Here is a 19,084-nt window from a genome sequence, read left to right on the forward strand (position 1 = left end):
CCTGCCCCCTGCTCCCATTACCCACAGAACATAGAACACTACAGCACAGTCCAGGCCCTTCGGCCCACGATGTTGTGCCGACATTTTATCCTGCTATAAGATCTATCTAACCTTTCCCTCCCACATAACCCCCTATTTTTCTATCATGCATGTGTTTATCTAAGAGTCTCTTAAATGTCCCTGATGTATCTACGCCACAACCTCTGCCGGCAGTGTGTTCCACACACCCACCACTCTCTGTGTAAAAAACTTACCCCTGACATCCCCCTCATACCTTCCTCCAATCACCTTGAAAATTATGTCCCCTCATGTTAGCCATTGTCGCCCTGGGAAAAAGTCTCTGACTGTCCACTCGATCTATGCCTCTTATCATCTTGTACACCTCTATCAAGTCACCTCTCACCCTCCTCCTCTCCAAACAGAAAAGCCCCAGCTCGCTCAACCTATCCTCATAAGACATGCTCTCCAACCCAGGCAACCCCTGGCTGACATCCTGCCCCAGCTCCCGTCACCCCCGGCTGACACCCTGCTCCTTCTGCTTCCTTTCCAACTCCCTGTCTCTGTGGCCTCCTCTAGCCCCACAACTCTCTGTGATAACTGCACTCTTCAAATTTAGGAGTCCCGCTCACCCTGAATGTAATTCATCCACCAATGCCAGCTGTGCCCTCAGCTGCCTGGGTCCCGAGCTCTGTAATTCCCTCCCACAACCCTCCCTCCCTCTGCCAACCTTTGCACAGCTCAGACAGCCCAGCACTGTAGCTGGATGTGAAGATTGCCTGAAACGTACATCTCAGTGGGTTGTCAGTGAAAGGAGCTCGAGTATTTTTGATGTGGTTTTCTCACTGAAATATTAAACCTGAAGGACGTTGGTGCCCCATCTTCTGCATTCCTGCACACAGACAATCACATTCCAGACTTAGCTATTGCATTGATACAACTCCCTGCTGGTTACGAGTTTCACAGCAGCAGTGACAAGCTGCCGTACAGCTCCAGGGTTGGCCAGCAGGAGTCTGCTTCATTCTGCAAAATTAATTTCTCATTTGCCAGAAGCTGTTAGTCAAATAGAACGCAGAGCATAACGAGGAGTGTACTGCTTGAAGGAGCAATGGAAGCAGATTCGAGAGGAAATTTCAAAACAAAATCAGATAAATATCTAAAGGAGAGAGAATTTTAAATTTTAAATTGGTAAAAATTGAGAATATTTTAGACCTTGAGACTAATTAAAACTATTTAATGAGAATTGATTTACTTTATTTAAGAGAGCTGTGAGAATGGACCTGGTTGCCATAGACCCATTAGCCTCACATCCATGGTAGGTAAGCTGCTGGAAAGCATTCTGAGGGATAAGATGTACTTACATTTGGAAAGGCAGGGTTGATTAGGGGTAGCCAGCATGGCTTCGTGTGTGGGAGATCCTGTCTTACAAATTTGACTGAGTTTTTTGATGCAGTGACAAGGAAGGTTGGTGAGGGGGGTGGTAGATGTAGTATATATGGATTTCGGTGAGACTTGTGATAAGGTTCAGCATGGTAGGGTGCTCTGGAAGGTCAGACTGTGTAACATCCAAGGAGAGCGAGCAAACTGGGTGCAGAATTGGGTGGATGGTAGGACACAGAGGGGATGGTGGGAGGATGCTTCTCAGACCGATGGTCTGTGACTAGTGGTGTGCCCCAGGGGTCGGTGCTGGGCCCAGTGTTGTTTATAGAACAGAGGGACCCTGGAGCCTCGTTCCCTTAAAGTTGGGCGATGGGAAATATTAATTGAATCATGAAATATTGAAACGACGCGGCGAAGGTAACCCCTGAAACTGGAAATCCCAAAATAAACACGGCAGAGCCACTGATTATCTGAACTGCCCAAACTAGCGCCGACCAGGGAAGACTGCAATGTGCCTTGTCTGAGGCCACTTAGCCCGTCAGAGCTCTCCGATGCCACTCCCCTGCTCTTTCCCCGCAGGCCTGTCACTATTTCCTTACAACGTGCCAGGACTCCTGTCCACAGTTGGCACTGGATCTGCCCCGGACACCTCACTCCCACGGCAATCACTCCACCTTCATTCCGAGAGCTCTGCCTCCCGGTATCACAGAGAGGCACAGCAGGGAGACAGGCCCTTCGGCCCGCCGGGTCCGTGCCGCCCACCCACTGACACCGATCCTGCACTCGCCCACCTCTCGGTTGCAGCCCCTCGGCCGCTGCAGGACGGGCCGGGGAAGCGGGCAGCGACTGTGCCGGGGAGCCCGGACCCCTCACTGGAACAGTTTGCGCTGCCCGTTCCCCGCGTCTGCAGCGCTCTATCCCCCAGGGCCGGCTGCCTTAATACCCGGGCACCAGCGGGCTGGGAGCTCCGCGGCAGGGGGAAGGTGAGCCGGGGGGAGGGGGGGCACCGGGAGGTCGAGCCTCGGCTCCCGGAGCAGCCGGGCGGCAGCCAGACGCGACCAGCGGTCCGTACAATTGACGCATTCTCATCGCCCACCAGCCCAGCGCCGGCCCGCCGCGGCGGAGCTGATTGGCTACATTGTTGTGATTGACAAGACGACTGCCACAGAATCTGTGAGCTCATTGGCTGGGAGAGGTGCCAATCAGTGCGGAGGGTCGGTGGCGAGCTGCTGATTGGACTCGTTCTCTGCAGCGATCAAGGACAAACGGAGACATCCTGCAAATGACCCGGAGAGCAGCGATTCAGTGGAGCGGGGCGCAGGCACAGCCGATATCCTCGGCAATTTATAGCTGTGGCGAAGATTGCAATCCCGGCTGCAACAATGTGAAGCAGAGAGCAGAAATCCCGAGCTACGGCGGTCTGTCTGTTGCAATACATTGCAATAATTAATCCCTTTAATGAGGGTACGTGCAGTTGAAATTCCTTGACCAGCCCAACCCGGGGTGTGCTTTTATGAATGAGGTAAGGGCGATTTCATATTTTACAGTTGGTTTCAGCGCCATTCTATTCATTCATCGCATTTCTCAAATTTACAATCGGTTCGATGCGTTGCTGCGTCTCGAGCCTCTGTATCCACGGGATTTGCTGAGACGTTTTCCTGCACCGATCTCACGCGGATTCTCAGTATTTCCTCGGTGAGCATTTTAAAAATGAGATGAATTCCCGAGTGTCCGTAATTCCATCCCGCTAGATTCACAATTCCCAGTCAGTTCACATTCCGCTGCCGCTGAAATCCCCATAAATCACACAATTGTGCATTTATTGTAGTTTGATGTAATTTTTGTGGGTTTACAGCAACGCCTCTCTTTGACGGTAGGAAACAAACGCCATCGAGTTAATCTCCTGGGATTAAGGCAGGTAGCTGCAATGTGAAAAGCCAGGAGCGGAGACAATTGCCCTCGAACCGGACTGGTTTTATGTTTTATGAAGAGCCATTTGAATGGATGGATGAAATCTGTCAAAGATGGTGATTGATTGATTATTTCCGGGGGGTGTGGGGAGGGGTGAATGTGATCGGTCGGTCGCACGTCTCAAATCCGGAGATAATCGCAGAGCGGCCGCGCTCAACAGATGCGCCGAATCTGTGCAAATCTTCCCACAAAGCGGCCACCCGCCTGAGCTGTGTCTGCCAATAGAAACTAGTGGGGCAGTGACCATGTGTGGGGTCTGGTTATTACTTCGACCAGCACCCGTGACCCCATTTGTGTGGTGAGGCATCCCGACCACCAGAGCACTAAACTGCCCCGAATTTGCGTCAAATTGGCAGGTCCGTCCCTGAGGCCATCGGAGTGTGAAACGGGTGTAACTGCAGGGCAACCTGATGGGGTCCGGGCACAGACACGGGGCAAAGGGAGCTTTCCCCTGTGTCCAGCCCGCGCTGTCCCTGCCCTGAGAGTGTGTGAGGACACAGTGCAGAGGGAGTTTTATTGTGTGTCTAACCCACTATCCCTGCCCTGGGAGAGTGTGACGGGACGGTGCAGAAGGAGCTTTTGAATTAGAGAAAAAAGGAATTGACTTTCATATCTCCCATAATTTAACAACATGTCCCTCTGCACTGACGTGGGTAAATATTGTAGGTTTACTCAATAAGCTGTCATTTATATATCATTCATAAAATGTTAGGTAAAATTTTTATGTGTCAGGATGATTAATGGTCGAATATTCCAAACATCTCAGCGTGGTGATGGAGCCGGGCACACTTCTACTTGCTGTGGGAGTGAGTCTGGGTGTTCCCTACCTTCTGTAGCGACGTTGCCCTGTGGTCAGTGTGAGGCTGTTTGAGGTCCCTGAAGGGCCGTGTGCATTGGCTGAGGGTACGAGTTGGTTGTCAGAGGTTGCCCGGGCATCCAAGGGTGACGGGGAGAGCCTGGGTGAGAGTCTCTGATGTCTGGAGTCTCCTGAGCTGACCCTCGCGAGCGGGAGTACGTGGAGCTGTTGGTCAGGGTGGATCCATTCAGCGACAGTACTTACACAGTTGAATAGTCACTGACGGCCGAGGTCCTGCCGGGGGATTGGTTTTCGGGAGTGGTGCCTGCCCTGGCTGCCCCGGAAGGACACGGCCGCTGTGAAAGTGGAAACGTGGAGCTCAGAGGTGTATGGAAACTCCCATCTCTGAGCCAAAGGTTTGTGGGTTCCACTCCCTCTCCAGAGGCACAAGGCAGACTGACGCTCCCGGTGCCGTACCGAGGAGGTGCTGCGCTCTCTGTGCACTGGGGGATTAAACCCAGGCCCATCTCCTCTCTCGGGTGAATGTAAACGGCCCCGGGGCACTGTTCCAAGAAGGATCAGGGCAGATCCTGCAGGTATCCTGGGCTCAACATTGCTGTGTGGTGATCCCATACAGCAGGTCACCTGTACAGGGAGAAGGCAGCTCAGCACCTTCTCAAGAACCAGCAGGGGATGGGTAACAGTGGTCGCCTCACCAGTGACACCCACACCCCAAAAAAGCAAACGTTCTGCCCGGAAATGAAGTATCCGTGTGTCAGTGTCAAAGTTCTGGATAAGGTGCAGAACAATCAGTGTCTCCCCATGAAGCACAGCCAATCCAGGGTGTGGATGTACAGCAGAGCTCCCTCTGCATCATCTGACACGGAGGAGAGCCTCCCTGACACTGTGGAACTATTGACAGCCCGAGGGAGCACGTCAGATTCCCTCTGGTCTGTGCAGGGGCTGGATTAATTTGCTCACACTACCTTCACTTGGATCCTCCTGGCTGGCAGTGGAGGTACCTTTCCTTGTACCCGAAGATGAAAGTCAACACTAGAAGCCAAACCCTACAGCATGAAGATCATCCAGCCCACAGAGCTCTGTGCTCAAATATTCCCAGAACTGCTGTTCCCATGATGTTGCACCTGAGAGTCCGGTAGCGCCTGCTACCTCCAGCTTGGGCTGTGGACCTGCTGCTGCCCATCTCAGTGGCCTGGCGGTATCACAGGATGTGACTGGAAAACTGCGGATAACCTCCCTCAGCCGACCTTGATCGAACCCATTGCCCTGACGGAAGCCATGGGCACGTCTCTGAGCAATGGGAAGCCCCAGTGTGTTGAGTCACTTCCTAGGCCATTCAGACCCTCAGACCTGTCCTGCCACACAGTGAGATCAAGGCTGATCTGTGACCTACCTCTGCCTCCTTCCTTCTCCCTGTACCCCTGAGCACCTTTAGTTAATATTTACCGCCCACCATAGATTGTCCTCGGTGCAGAGTCCAGACCTCTAAATGTTTCCTGACCTACTGAAAGGGTGATATGGCCCAGAATGGCTCCCCCTCTGGCTGGAGAATCTCGGGGGGGGGGGGGGTGCTGGAGGAACGGGGTGGGGAGAGGCACAGGGGTGAGAAATGGCATGGAGCAGAGGTTGGGGGAGTGAATGGGGCGGAGGGGAGGGGAGGGAGCTGCCAGTAAAGGAGGTGTCGGGGAGCAGTGGGTGGGTGGGATGTCAGACAGAGGCGCCAGGTTCTGCACCCTGACACAACAAACAATGTTTGCAGCTGTGATCTGGCAGCTTTTGCATTCACTGTGTGTCCTGGTGCCAGGCCACACAGTAATGAGAGCAGGACTGGACATTCTCTCTGCTCCTTTCACCATCTCAAGGTCCTCGGGCAGCTGGTCATTCTCTCCAAAGTGCTGTCACTGTTGTAACGGAGGCGGTTTGTTCATTGAGTCTGACTGACTGACGGAGGGCTGCACTGTCAGAGGTGGCTGCCCTGAGGGGGTGGGAACGATTCCAGTGCATCGAGTGACATCCCCCAGGTGTTTCACATCTATCACCAAACCAACCACGAAACAGGAGGCATGCTTCGTAGACGCAGGAGACTAAAAGTAGGAACTACAGGCCAGTTTAACATCTGACACAGGGCAAATGTTAGGAATTATTGTGCAAGGCATTATAGCAAAGTACTTAGAAACATTAAGGGTGTTCAGGCAAAGCTAATGTGGTGATGGTGAAGGGAAATCTCATTTGACCAATTTATTGGAGATCTTTGTGCTGTGGATACATGGAAACAAGAAGGCATTCGATAAGGTGCTGTACCGAAGTTCATGGTGTAGGAGGTAACGTATTGTCATGGATAGAAGATTGACTGGATGACAGGAACCAGAGAGTGGGCATGAATGGTTGGCAAGTTGTAATGAGAGGTGTCCCACTGGGATCGGTGCTGGGGCCTCAGGTTTTTACAGTTTATAGAAATGACTAGGATGAAGGCACTGAAGGTGTGGTTCCTAAAGTTACTGCTGCCACAAAGAAAGGTAGGAAAGTGAATTGTGAAGAGAATTTGTGAAGGATCTGCACAGGGATGTGGGGAGGTTCAGTGAGTGGGCAGAGATCTGGTGAATGGAGTGTAATGTGGGAAATGGTAGGGGTCTGGGAGCTTGGAGGCGCAGAGAGATCTCAGTGTTGTAGGGATCTCAGGGTTCTAGTGCACGGTTCACCAAAGGCCAGTGCACTGCTACAGTAAGGCATTAGGAAAACTACAGAATATTATTGTTTATTACTGGAGAAATTAGCTTCAGTTATACTGGGTAATGGTGTAACTACAATCTGCTGTACTCTGAAGAATATTGTTCTTTCGGGACGGATGGAATGAACTGGAAGCAGTTCAGAGGTTCTGACGGGACTGTTGGCTGGAATGAGCAGGTTGTCTCCTGAGGTAGGGTTGGACCGGCTGGGCTTGTATCTGGTGGAGTTAAGAAGAGTGAGAAGTGAGAAGGTTCCGGATTGAGGGATCTTGAAGGATGTGGTGGTGCTGGAGAAGGTGGAGAGAGGATTCAGCACAGTGTGGGCATGATTGGAGGACTCTAGTTCTGGGGAGAGACTGCATTGGCTGGAATGTTTTCCCTGGAGTGAAGGAGGAAGAGTTTCAGACAATCCTGGATAGTTCATTTCACAAGTGTCAGAGCTGTCAGTGCATGAACCTCATTTTATCCTGCTTGGTAATTAGAGGGGATAATGGGCAGTCCATGAGAAGGTCCTCCCTGTACAGTCTGCTGGGGTTTAGGGGGAATGATGACGCAGGTTCAGTGTGGATTTAGCTCTTCGGTGGGATTACAGTTTGATTCCTGCCTGTGGCACTTCATACTTCCTGGGACTGCATTGCCTGTTCAAAGAGTTATGACAAACCATTTGGTGTTGCTAGCCTTGTGTTGGAACCCTCTCCTTCTGTTGGAGTTCTGCTGATAGGTAAAGGCAGGATTAGGTTACTCTCTCTCTGTTTTGCTGAAAGGTTCTTTAGCTGTCCAAACAGTAAAACCCAATTATACCAATGGCTTGCTCAATCAAGAGTCCCTCTGTGTGTCTCTAGTTACAATTGCGTCGCTGTCTGGGTTGCTGAGAAAAATTCCAAGTAAGTGTAGCCCAGTAGTCTGCCTGGCATCCCATGAACAACCAAAATACCCAAATGCTAGGGCTCACTGGAGGCTTGAAAGATGCATCTGAAACCCAGAAGCTCAGGCAAGAGGAAGCCAGTTCCTGCTTCACGTCAATGCCTGTCATTAGGAACAGCCTTCCTACCAATGAAAACTCATCAACCTGAAAGGTAAATCGTTCCTCTCTGCACAGATGCTGTCTGTCCTGCTGAGTTTTCCCAGTAATTCCAGTATTTATTTATGATTCCAGCAGGATTGTTGGGCCTTGAACCTGTGATGTCAGTGTGTTGAGGAAATGGCTGAGAAATGGCAGATGGGGCTTAGTCCAGACAAATGTGAGCTGCTGCATTTTGGGAGCACTGATGAGGCTGGGACATAAACCGTGAATGGTCGGGTCCCAGGGAGTATTGAGGGACGAGGGAGTAGGAAGGCATATGTGATACTGGCCTTCATTGGCCGGGGCACTGAGTACAGATGTAGGGAGATTATGCTCTAACTTAATAAAACTTCAGTCAGACCTCAGCTGGAGTACTGTGTGCAGTTCTGGTCACCACACTGTAGGGAGGGTGTGATAGTGATGGAGAGGGTGCAGGCGAGGTTCACCAGGAGGTTGCCTGGGATGGAGCAGTTCAGTTATGAGGAGAGACTGGAGAGGCTGGGTCTGTTCTCCTTGGAGTGGAGGGGTATCAGAGGGGACATGATGGAGCTGTATAACATCAGGAGGGCTGTAGGAGAGGGCATCTGGTATGGGGTAGACTGCAGGAAACTTTTCCAATACCAGAGGTAGATAAAACAAGACAACACAGATTTAGGGGAAGGGGGAAGAGATTCAGAGGGGACCTGAGGGGGACCCTCTTCACCCAGAGAGTGGTGAGTACCTGGAACACCTGCCCGAGAGAGTGGTGAAAGCTGGGTCACTGATGGCATTTCAGAAGTATCTTGATGAACACTTAGGCACAGAGGGCTGTGGGCTGAGTGCTGGGCGATGTGATTAATACGAAACGGTGTCCACTGGTTGGCATGGATGAGTTGGGCTGAATGGTCTGTTTCCATGCTGTACAGTTCTATGGTTTTACTGCCCCCCCATTCGTCCCCCCACCCCTCCCCCATTCCTCCCCCCACCCTGCCGACCCCCCACCCAGGGCTGTCCTGTGGCCCCAAGATTCAGGTCCTGGAATCTGCAGGGAGCAGGTAGAACACAGAACAGGACAGCACAGGAACAGGCCCTTCAGCCCATCATGTCTGTGCCGACCATGATGCCAATTTAAACTAATCCCATCTCCCTGCATGTGGTCCCTATCCCTCCAATCCCTGGCTGTTCACGGGTCTGTCTAAATGCCTCTTAAACATCGCTGTCGTACCTGCTTCCACCCCCTCCCCTGGCAGCCTGTCCCAGGCACCCACCTCTCTGTGTAAAACACTTGCCTTGTCAATTTCCTTTAACTTCCCCCCTCCCCCTCACCTTGAACCCATATCCTCTGGAATTTGACATTTCCATCCTGGGACAGACTCTGACTGTCTACCCTGTCAATACCTCTCATAATTTTATAAACCTCTATCAGGTCTCCCCTCGGCCTCCGACCCTCCAGAGAAAACAACCCAAGTCTGTCCAACCTCTCCTTACAGCTCATGCCCTCTAATCCAGGCAGCATCCTGGTGAACCTCTTCTGCACCCTCTCCAAGGCCTCCACATCCCTCCTTATCCAGTGACCAGAACTGCTCACAATTCTCCAAAAGCAGCCTGACCAAAGTTTTGTACAGCTGCAACATGACTTCTACACTCAATGGCCTGACTGATGAAGTATGCTGGACGCCTTACCATCCTATAGGTTGGGGAAGTGGCAGGTTCTCAGTGTTGGCCGGAGTATGGGTGTGAATAGTTGATGCCGCTTTCAGTGGAGAGAGTGAAGCGAGCAATGAGTTATTGATGAAAGGCTGAGCCTGTGTTGTGACCACCTGCAGTGTGGAGGGGCAGGAAGGTGACCTCCTCCCCGCTGCAGCTCTGGGAGACTGCTCGCTGTGGGTCACCGACTGGCCTTTCAGTGGTTTGTGGGTCAGACACGTCTATTCAAAGGTCCAACGGCAGCTAGAACCTGCATTTATTTAGCATCCTTCACATCATGAATTGTCCAAAGCTGCTTCAGAGGAACATGACCAATCTAATGGGGGCTGTGAGAGCTGCTGACCCAGTGTGGTCAGGTGGGCACGGGTGCAGGAGATGGAGGGGCAGAGGTCAGGACACCGGTGTGGGAGTCGCTGTAGCTACAGGCAGAGCTCGGGCTGGGCAGACGGTCACAGTCCCCTGTAAACATTACAGATGCTGGTCTCTGTGTAAGGTGGGGTCTCCAAACAGACGGAGCAATTAGATCTGGAGGTGGGCAGGAGAGGTTGGAGGCTGCAAGTTAGGGGCAGCAGAGGTCTGGGTGGGGAAGGGGTGGAGTGAATCCAGCAGAGGGGCAGGTGGAGACTCTCCGGGTGAGCAGCAGAGTGAATCAGTGGTCCGGGGTGATGGGGACTGGGAGTACAGCCACAGGCATCTCGCAGGGAACTTCATGGGCCAGCGAGGCAGGGAGGGACACACAGTCTGTGGGTCCATCACTGCAGGGAGGATCCTTCACACTCATTGCAATGTACAAACATGCACAGCAGGATCCCACAACAGCAGGGAGACCATGACCAGGTCCATGGTTTCCAGGGGTAGGTACTGGAGCCATGACCTCAGGGTGACTGGTGTGGGATGTGCTATGTCCAGTGAAGAGGACAGTAGACCATGCAGCAGTGGGCAGCCCCGAGGTGAGGGCTGTGTTATCCCCATGGTCAGACTGTCCTGGACCGGGCACTCAGGGTGAGGCTGCCACTAGCACCTTCCGAACCACAGCCTGAAGCAACATGGTGCAGTGGGGGAGCGGAGCCAGAGGGAGAGCAGGACCAGTGGGGCCAGTGGGGGAGCGGGGCCAGTGGGGCCAGTGGGGCGTGGGGCCAGTGGGGGAGCAGGGCCAGTGGGGCCCGTGGGGAGTGGGGAGTGGGGCCAGTGGGGGAGCAGGGCCAGTGGGTGAGCGGGGCCAGTGGGGGAGCGGGGCCAATGGAGCCAGTGAGGAGTGGGGTCAGTGGGACCAGTGGGGGTGCGGGGCCAGTGGGGGAGCGGGGCAGCAGGGGCCGCTGACTGTGAGGGTGTGAGGCTCGGTAACTGGTCATGGGTTTGTTGTCACACGGACCGAGATACAGTGAGAGGCTTCTGTCTGCGTTCCGCCCAGACAGATCACTCCACACGTCAGGACATGGAAGTCGGACAAGAACCAGACTGCAGAGTATTGTGTTGCGGTGCCGGAGAAGGTGCCGTGTAGGCAAACAACAAGGTGCAAGGGCCATGATGAGGTAGATCGGGAGGGTCTTCGTGGTGTGAGCGGTCCGTGTTCTCGGGCCTTTGTATCTTCCATCCCCCGCTGGGAGGGGGAGGGGAGAAGATGTCCGGGGTGGGAGGGAGGCAGTTGCTGTGCCAAGCTGGGATACATCGGGAGAGAATGCCTTCTGTGAGGGTCAGCGGGGACGGGCCGAACGTCCTCAGCCGGAACCAAGCAGGATGCAGGATCCGGGGATTGGGGGGTGGGGTGGGGGGGGGGGGGAGTGGGAAAGGAGGCTGATAGGGGAGAGTGTGAGGGGCGGTGTGGAGGGACCGGTGGGATGGGGCTGGTGGGGAGGGGTCGGTGGTCACAGAGTCGCACAGCATGGAACGCCCTTCGGCCCACCTGCTCCATGCCCAGGTCGGGAGCCGGGAGCATTGCGGGGGCTCGGGGACTGAAACGGTGGGGGGCTGGCCCCCGGGAGCAGGGCAGGTCCGACAGTCCAGCACAGCCCCCGATGTTCCCGGGAGAGCCCAGCTCCTGGGACACTGGTCCAGTTCCCTGCGGGATTCAGGGAACGGTGTGTCCCGGCCACGTCCCGGTGACCTGGCCCGTCCTCGGCACTGCCACCGATCCTCGGTGTGTCTCTGTCGGTCCCCCGGTCATGGTGTGAGTCGGTACTGGCAGGGAGGGGGTTGGGTGTAGGGAGCAGGCGCTATATCAGTGCAGGGCGGGGGTGTGGGTCCTGCCTCACGCCCTGTCTCTGTCCCACAGAACCAACATGCTGACCAGTATAACCGAGGGCATCCTGTGCTGCATCACCGGGCAGCCGCTGAACGTGGTGGGCACCGTCGACAGCGTGGAGGCGGCCGACGGCTACGAGTACGTGGAGGTGAAGCCGGGGCGAGTGCTGCGGGTCCGGCACATCGTGCCGAGCCGGACAGAGGAGCCTGCGGCCGAGGAGGAGGAGGGGGAGGTGTCCGGGAGGGGAGTGGTCCACTGCAGGCGCAGGATCTGCGTGTACCGCGGCGGGCAGCTGGTCATCGAGAACCTGGGCGACGTGGTGCGCTCTGAGACCCTGCAGGGAGCCGGCGGCGGCGGGGAGCCGGCCGGGACGGTGGAGGTCGAGCTGTCGGAGCCGAGCGCCCCCGGCGAGGGCAGCGCCGCCCCGGACCCCTCCTCCGCCAAGCGGCGTCGACGCAAACCCAAGAGAACGGTGCTGATCGACTGCAAGAAGCGCATCACCAGCTGCAAGGGCACCCACTCGGACGTGGCCCTCTTCTTCATCCACGGCGTCGGAGGCTCGCTCGACATCTGGAAGGAACAGCTGGACTTCTTCGGCAAGCTGGGCTACGAGGTGGTGGCGCCGGACCTGGCTGGGCACGGCTCCAGCACGGCGCCCAAGGTCGGCGCCGCCTACACCTTCTACGCGCTCCGGGAGGACATGAGGGCCATCTTCAAACGCTACGGCAAGAGGCGCAACGTCCTGATCGGACACTCCTACGGGTAGGTGCCGAGCCTCGGGCCCTGGGCCGCTGTCCGTCGTTCACGGGGTGTCCCAGCTCCCCGCTACCGCCACGTCGGAGGGCCGGAGGCCAAGCTGAAGGGGCACCTTTGCCTTTCCGTAGCGCCTCCCACGGCCACCGGCTGTCCCAAGGGCTTTCCTGGGGACTGGTCAATGCCAGGGTGTGATGCCTCCCACAGCTCACCATCTACCTGCGTCTGTGGAGCTAGGAGGGGATTCGATGGAGGGGGGAGGAGCGGAGGGAAAAGCGGAGAGGCTAGGAGAGGAGGGGGAGGGGTGAGGAGAGGGGAGGGGCTGAGGGGGAGGGGAAAGGAGGGGAGGGGAGGAGGGGAGGGGACAGGAGGGGAAGGGGTGGGGAGGGGAGGAGAGGAGGGGAAAGGGGAGGAGGAGGGGGAGGGGAGTTAAGAACAAACAGACCGATTGCATTGGGATCCTCTCTACATCCGTTTGACCACTCCCCTCCCCCAGGGGATGAAAGGTCCCCGCCCGGTGACCCCAGACCCACCTGTCAGGCGGGCCCACAAAACCCTCGGTCGTACCGAGTCACCACCGGCAGTTCGGAAAGCCCTGATCCCACCAGCCATGCCCGATCCTGACCTCACGTTCTCCCCATGACCGGGTGGGGTTTCCTCCCCCACCCTGAAAACATGCTGGTCGGTGGGATACTTGACCGCTGTAAATTGTCCCCAGTGCGGGTGGGGTAGAATCTGGGGGGAGATGGGAATGTGGGGGGATTAATATGGGATTCATGTAGGATGAGTGGTCAGCACAGACTCGATGGGCCGAAGGGACTGTTTCCGTGCTGTATCTCTCCAGGACTCGATGATGCCCCTCTGGGCTCTGCACCCACAGCCCATTAAAATGTTGGGGAATTCAATGTCCGCGCCATCGGTTGTAGACCATCTGGGCGGAAAACGAGGTGTTGTTCCTCCAGTTCACGTTTAGTCCAGTGGAGGAGGCTGAGGATAGACAGAGGAGGCTGAGGGGAGACTTCACCGAGCTGTGTCAGATTATGAGGGACGTGGATGGAGGGAATGGGATGGAGCTGTTTCCCTGGGCAGAGGGTCACACACCAGGGGCAGAGATTTAGTCATTGGGAGAAGGAGCAGAGGGGAGCTGAAGGAAAGTGTTTCCCTAGTGGTGGGTCACTGCCTGGGTGGGCAGTTGTGGGGGGGGGGGGGCGGGGGGAGAGGTTGGGAGAAGTAGAGGCCCTCAGTACATTTAAACAGCACTTGGGTGTGTCTGAAAGAGCCGTGACCTGCAGAGCCACAAACACAGTGCAGTAGTGTGGGATTGGGCTGGGAAGCTCTTCTGGACTAGCACATACACAAGGGGCTGAGTGGCCTCCAGCACCATATGCCCTCCTCCCCTGTACCGCTGTGGAAAACGAGTGTTCAGTGCCGAACTCCCCAGAGAGTGACCACATTCACACTGCGCCAGGGACTGAGGCAGGTGAGAGAGCTCCCGAGGAAGGTTTGTCCGCAGGGTGGCCAGAACTGGTGGGTGAGGTTGTGGTCGGGCCAGACTTGGGAGTTGTCGGTGATTGTCCAGCGCCTCACCTGAGATATTTCTCCCACAGCGTCTCGTTCTGCACCTTCCTGGCTCATGAATATCCTGACCAAGTACACAAGGTGGTGATGATCAACGGCGGGGGTCCGACAGCCCTGGAGCCCAGTCTCTGCTCCATCTTTAACCTGCCCACCTGTGTGCTGCACTGCCTCTCGCCTTGCCTCGTCTGGAGTTTCCTCAAGTAAGGACAAGTGATGGTGTGGGATGTGCTGGAGCAGCACTGGGTGCTCCGCCTTATCTCCGGGACCCTGGTTCCAGCCCAAAGAATGTAGCTGCCCTCCCAGTAAATGTGCATATCAGTTTGGCTGCTTTTGCCATCAATGAACAATGAACCATTGAAAGTCAATTCTGAAAAGGTCCCCATAACTTTTGATAAGCAGAAATCTGCTGACGGTGGAAATCTGAAATAAAAACATAAAATGCTGGACCAGAAATATGAACAGTTTCTCTCTCCACAGATGCTGGCCGTCCTCCAGCCTTTTCTGTTTTTATTCTCGAGGATTCGCCGCTGATGTTGGTGCGCGAGTCTTCACCAGATTCACTTCTGGTTATCCCAGGATAATCCTGGGGGCTTGGCAACTCGTTCAGTGGGATGTAGAGGAGTTTTAGTGAACAGTGTAACATCTAACAGTGGGTGGTGCAAACCCAAACGTTTGGAGCAAAAGTAAATCGGATTTTGGTTACAAAGTTAACTGGGTTCGACACTGATATGTCGACAGACTTTAAACGTGAAAACGGAATTGCAAGAACCTCTCGGTATGGAAGACGGGAAAGAATGTTAATGTGGGTCCCTTACAGACCGAGTCAGGGAAAGTATATTGGGGAATAAGTAAACGTGTAGAAATTAAGCAACAGTTTTGTGGTTGTCTTCACGGAAGAAGACACAGAAACCCTTCCAGAGACAGGGAGAGATTGGAACAAAGCCAATAGAACCACGCGAGCTGGTGAGCGGCATCCCGCAGTTCTGAAGGATGTGGCTGAGGACAGTGGACCTACCGGTTGTCACGTTCCAAAGCCCCATGCGCCTGAGCACGGTCCCCATGGATTGGCAGACAGCAGATGTAAACCTCACTGTTGAAGAGAAGAGGGAGGAGGGAACCAGGAGCTACAGCCCAGCCAAGCTGACACCTTTAGCAGGGAAGATCCTGGAATCAGGATCCTGGTAACAGGGCACATGGAAATAATAACAGGATTGGTGGGAATCAGTGTGGGATTATGGAAGGAAAGCCATGTTTGGCAAATCTGGAATTTACTGAGGTTGTAGCGGGCAGGATAGATTGGGGGGGGGGGGAGCATTTTATGTGATCCTTTGACCTTTGATGTCACACAGATAACATCAACTGAACTGGGGCCCCTGTTTCTGGGGCAATATACTGAGTGGGGAATGGTTCATAAACAGGAGACAGAAAGTGGGAGTGAACGGGATGTGTTTGGATTGGGAGCTGGGCGCAGGGCAGAGCGTCGGGATCGGTGAGTTGGAGGGGCAGCACCGAGCCGAACGAGTCCAAGTCCGCGGAGGAAGTGACTGCGTGCGCCTGCGAAGAACGCCGAGGGGATGCGGACGGGCTGGGTGAACGGGCAGAGGCAGGGCAGCGGCAATAGAATGGGAAACAGTCGGCCAGCCAGCAAGTAGACGGAGGAAGATGGAGCGAGGGTGAGAGGGTAAGCGGTGAATCAGCGCCTGCTGTGACCGTACTCCCTCCGCTCTCCGTGCGGATGAGGGAGATCTGCTGCCGGTTGTGAATCGATCGCCTCCCTTTCCCTTTCAGGGCGGCGTTCGCCCGTCAGGGGGCGAAGGAGAAGCTGCTGCTGAAGGAGGGCAATGCTTTCAAGGTGACCTCGTTCGTGCTGCGGGCGATGATGAGCGGTCAGTACTGGCCGGAGGGGGACGAGGTTTACCACGCCGAGCTGACCGTTCCAGTGCTGTTGGTGCATGGGCTGCACGACAAGTTTGTCCCCGTGGATGAGGACCAGCGTATGGCTGAGGTAACATGCGCCTTCCACTCCAGTTCGGTATCGCTCCGGTGTATGGGAGTCACAGACCACCCCGTCCCATCACCCGATCCCAACCCATCCCACTCTGTCCCATCACCCTGTCCCATCATGTCCTACCATGTCCACCCCGTCCCACCCCATCCCAGCCCATGCCACCCATCCCACCGTCCCATTACCCCCTCCCACCCCATTGCACCCTGTCCCACCCTCACCATCCTGTCCCATCACCCCGTGCCACCCCATCCCACCCCGTGCCACCCCATCCCACCCCGTCCCACCATGTCCCACTGTGGCCCCACTGCCTGCCCAGAGGAGGCCCTCAGACTGGTTTCTGTTTCCCCAGAACCGACCAATCCCCAACCACCTGCCCGGCCAGTCACTGAGCGAACCAAACACTCTGCTGCCCTTTCCCGTGACACCCTCACCCATGGTCACCGCCACCCACTGGCTCAACACTCTCGTCATCGTGCAAATCCATCCAACCCCTCCCTATCCCTGTAACCCTCCCCCCACCCGGCCCCTATACGCCTCCCCGTCTCTGTAACCCCCTCCCCTGGCCCCTACACCCCTCCCTGTCTCTATAGCCCCCTCCCTCCCCTACACCCCTCCCCGTCTCTGTAACCCCCTCCGGCCCCTACACCCCTCCCCGTCTCTATAGCCCCCTCCCTCCCCTACACCCCTCCCCGTCTCTGTAACCCCTCCCTCCCCTACACCCCTCCCCGTCTCTGTAACCCCTCCGGCCCCTACACCCCTCCCCGTCTCTGTAACCCCCTCCGGCCCCTACACCCCTCCCCGTCTCTATAGCCCCCTCCCTCCCCTACACCCCTCCCCGTCTCTGTAACCCCTCCGGCCCCTACACCCCTCCCCGTCTCTGTAACCCCCTCCCTCCCCTACACCCCTCCCCGTCTCTGTAACCCCCTCCCTCCCCTACACCCCTCCCCGTCTCTGTAACCCCCTCCCTCCCCTACACCCCTCCCCGTCTCTGTAACCCCTCCCTCCCCTACACCCCTCCCCGTCTCTGTAACCCCTCCGGCCCCTACACCCCTCCCCGTCTCTGTAACCCCCTCCGGCCCCTACACCCCTCCCCGTCTCTATAGCCCCCTCCCTCCCCTACACCCCTCCCCGTCTCTGTAACCCCTCCGGCCCCTACACCCCTCCCCGTCTCTGTAACCCCCTCCCTCCCCTACACCCCTCCCCGTCTCTGTAACCCCCTCCCTCCCCTACACCCCTCCCCGTCTCTATAGCCCCCTCCCTCCCCTACATCCCTCCCCGTCTCTGTAACCCCTCCGGCCCCTACACCCCTCCCCGTCTCTGTAACCCCCTCCGGCCCCTACACCCCTCCCCGTCTCTATAGCCCCCTCCCTCCCCTACACCCCTCCCCGTCTCTGTAACCCCCTCCGGCCCCTACACCCTCCCCGTCTCTATAGCCCCGTCCCTCCCCTACACCCCTCCCCGTCTCTGTAACCCCCTCCGGCCCCTACACCCCTCCCCGTCTCTGTAACCCCCTCCGGCCCCTACACCCCTCACCGTCTCTGTAACCGCTCTCACCCCTTGATATTCCAATCCTTGCGCCTCGGTTCCTGGGGCTGTTCGCTCAGCTCCCGGGCCCCGGGCTCTGGAATTCCCTCCGTTCACTCCACCACTTTTCGCTCCCCCCCCCCCCCCCCCCCCCTCCCAGGACTCCCCGACACAAGAGACGGCAGGTGCCGGACGTTTCGGGTCCAGACCCTTCTCCTGGACTGTCCACTTCCCTCCACAGACGCTGCCTGACCGCCGAATTCCTCCCGCGGCGCGGTTTGTTACCTCCGCAGCCCGTGCAGCTGCCCTGGGCTGTCCACCTCCTATAGAAATGCAGGCTGTTGTTGTTGTACTCTTCAGTTAAAGGACGGGATAGGTTTGAGGGGCAGAACGATCTGTTTCGGTTCCCACGCTGGTGTGTCCCCACAGCAGGGCGGGTGGGCGCCGTGCTCGGGGTGGTCCCGAGGCCCGGGAAGGCCGCGGGGGTGGGCGGGGATCCCACAGGTGGTGTTGGGGCAGCCGATGGCAGCTCGGACAGGGCTGGTACAGTTTGCTCCGCTGTCCCCGGGTCTGAATGGGATCGCACCCCGAGAACCCGGGACCTGCAGTGGGAAATGCCTGGAACAGAGACTAGAAATGGAATGGGAGCACAGAAAGATCCCACAAGCAGAAGAGAGCTAATGATTGGATAACTGGTTTGTGACAGTGATCGCGGATGAGTACCGCCTGGGTCAATGAACCGATCTGCCCCGCACTTCTGGGGCTCTCGGGAGTCTGGGGTTTAATGCTTTATCTGACAGTGTGGGGCTCCCTCAGTGCCGCATCGCGGCCACTCGGGAGAGGCCTGGACCCCGATAGGGAGGGACAATGTGCCCATATCAATGCGGTGCTCAATTAATTGCTGATACCTTTACCAATCAGATCTTGCTGATTGCCTTCCTGAAAGTGATCGACGAGGGCAGCCACATGGTGATGATGGAGTGTCCGGAGACAGTGAACACGCTACTTCACGAGTTCCTGCTGTGGGAACCAGAGGTCAGTCCGAGCGAGAAGCCAGACGGCGGCAGGAATGCAGAAACCAGCAAGTAAAGGTGGTCAACGGTGCGACTGTTTCTGCAGGAACTCTGGGGGAAATGGCTTTGTTCACAGGCCGGTTGGGAGGAGATGTGAGGATTCGAACAGTCTAAGGCTGTTTGTGACGCGCAGCTGAGGCCATGTGAGTGGTCAAGAGGATTTGGCCTGTATCCAGGCTTCAGGGGTTGGTGTGGAGAGTTGACCCTGTACAATGTATATTTCGATAAATGGCAGCTATATGTGGTGGTTTATCATCAGTGTGTAT

The 19,084-nt window shown here is 56.2% G+C and overlaps 1 protein-coding gene across 2 annotated transcripts; it reads left to right on the forward strand.

Annotated features, from left to right (window-relative positions):
- The first annotated feature begins 2,675 nt into the window (after positions 1–2,675).
- On the forward strand, positions 2,676–19,070 carry abhd8a (abhydrolase domain containing 8a). 2 transcript variants are annotated; one of them, XM_052037564.1, is made up of 6 exons: positions 2,676–2,899; positions 3,233–3,404; positions 11,913–12,644; positions 14,243–14,413; positions 16,002–16,218; positions 18,667–19,070. In XM_052037564.1, exons 3-6 carry the CDS (start codon positions 11,920–11,922, stop codon positions 18,832–18,834), a joined length of 1,281 nt encoding a protein of 426 aa, XP_051893524.1. In that variant the 5' UTR covers positions 2,676–2,899; positions 3,233–3,404; positions 11,913–11,919; the 3' UTR covers positions 18,835–19,070. The 2 variants fall into 2 exon arrangements, with proteins under 2 accessions (XP_051893524.1, XP_051893523.1); XM_052037563.1 differs by lacking the exon at positions 3,233–3,404 and having other exon boundaries at positions 2,677–2,899.
- Positions 19,071–19,084: the final 14 nt, after the last annotated feature.

This window comes from Pristis pectinata, chromosome 24 (assembly GCF_009764475.1).
Source record: "Pristis pectinata isolate sPriPec2 chromosome 24, sPriPec2.1.pri, whole genome shotgun sequence".
Taxonomy (NCBI): Eukaryota; Metazoa; Chordata; class Chondrichthyes; order Rhinopristiformes; family Pristidae; genus Pristis; species Pristis pectinata.

Excerpts from the sequence above, each read along its gene's own strand:
- abhd8a (XM_052037563.1), top strand. Across the intron at positions 12,645-14,242 it reads CTGATCGGACACTCCTACGG|CGTCTCGTTCTGCACCTTCC; the intron begins GTAGGTGCCGAG and ends TTTCTCCCACAG. Across the intron at positions 16,219-18,666 it reads AGGACCAGCGTATGGCTGAG|ATCTTGCTGATTGCCTTCCT; the intron begins GTAACATGCGCC and ends TTTACCAATCAG.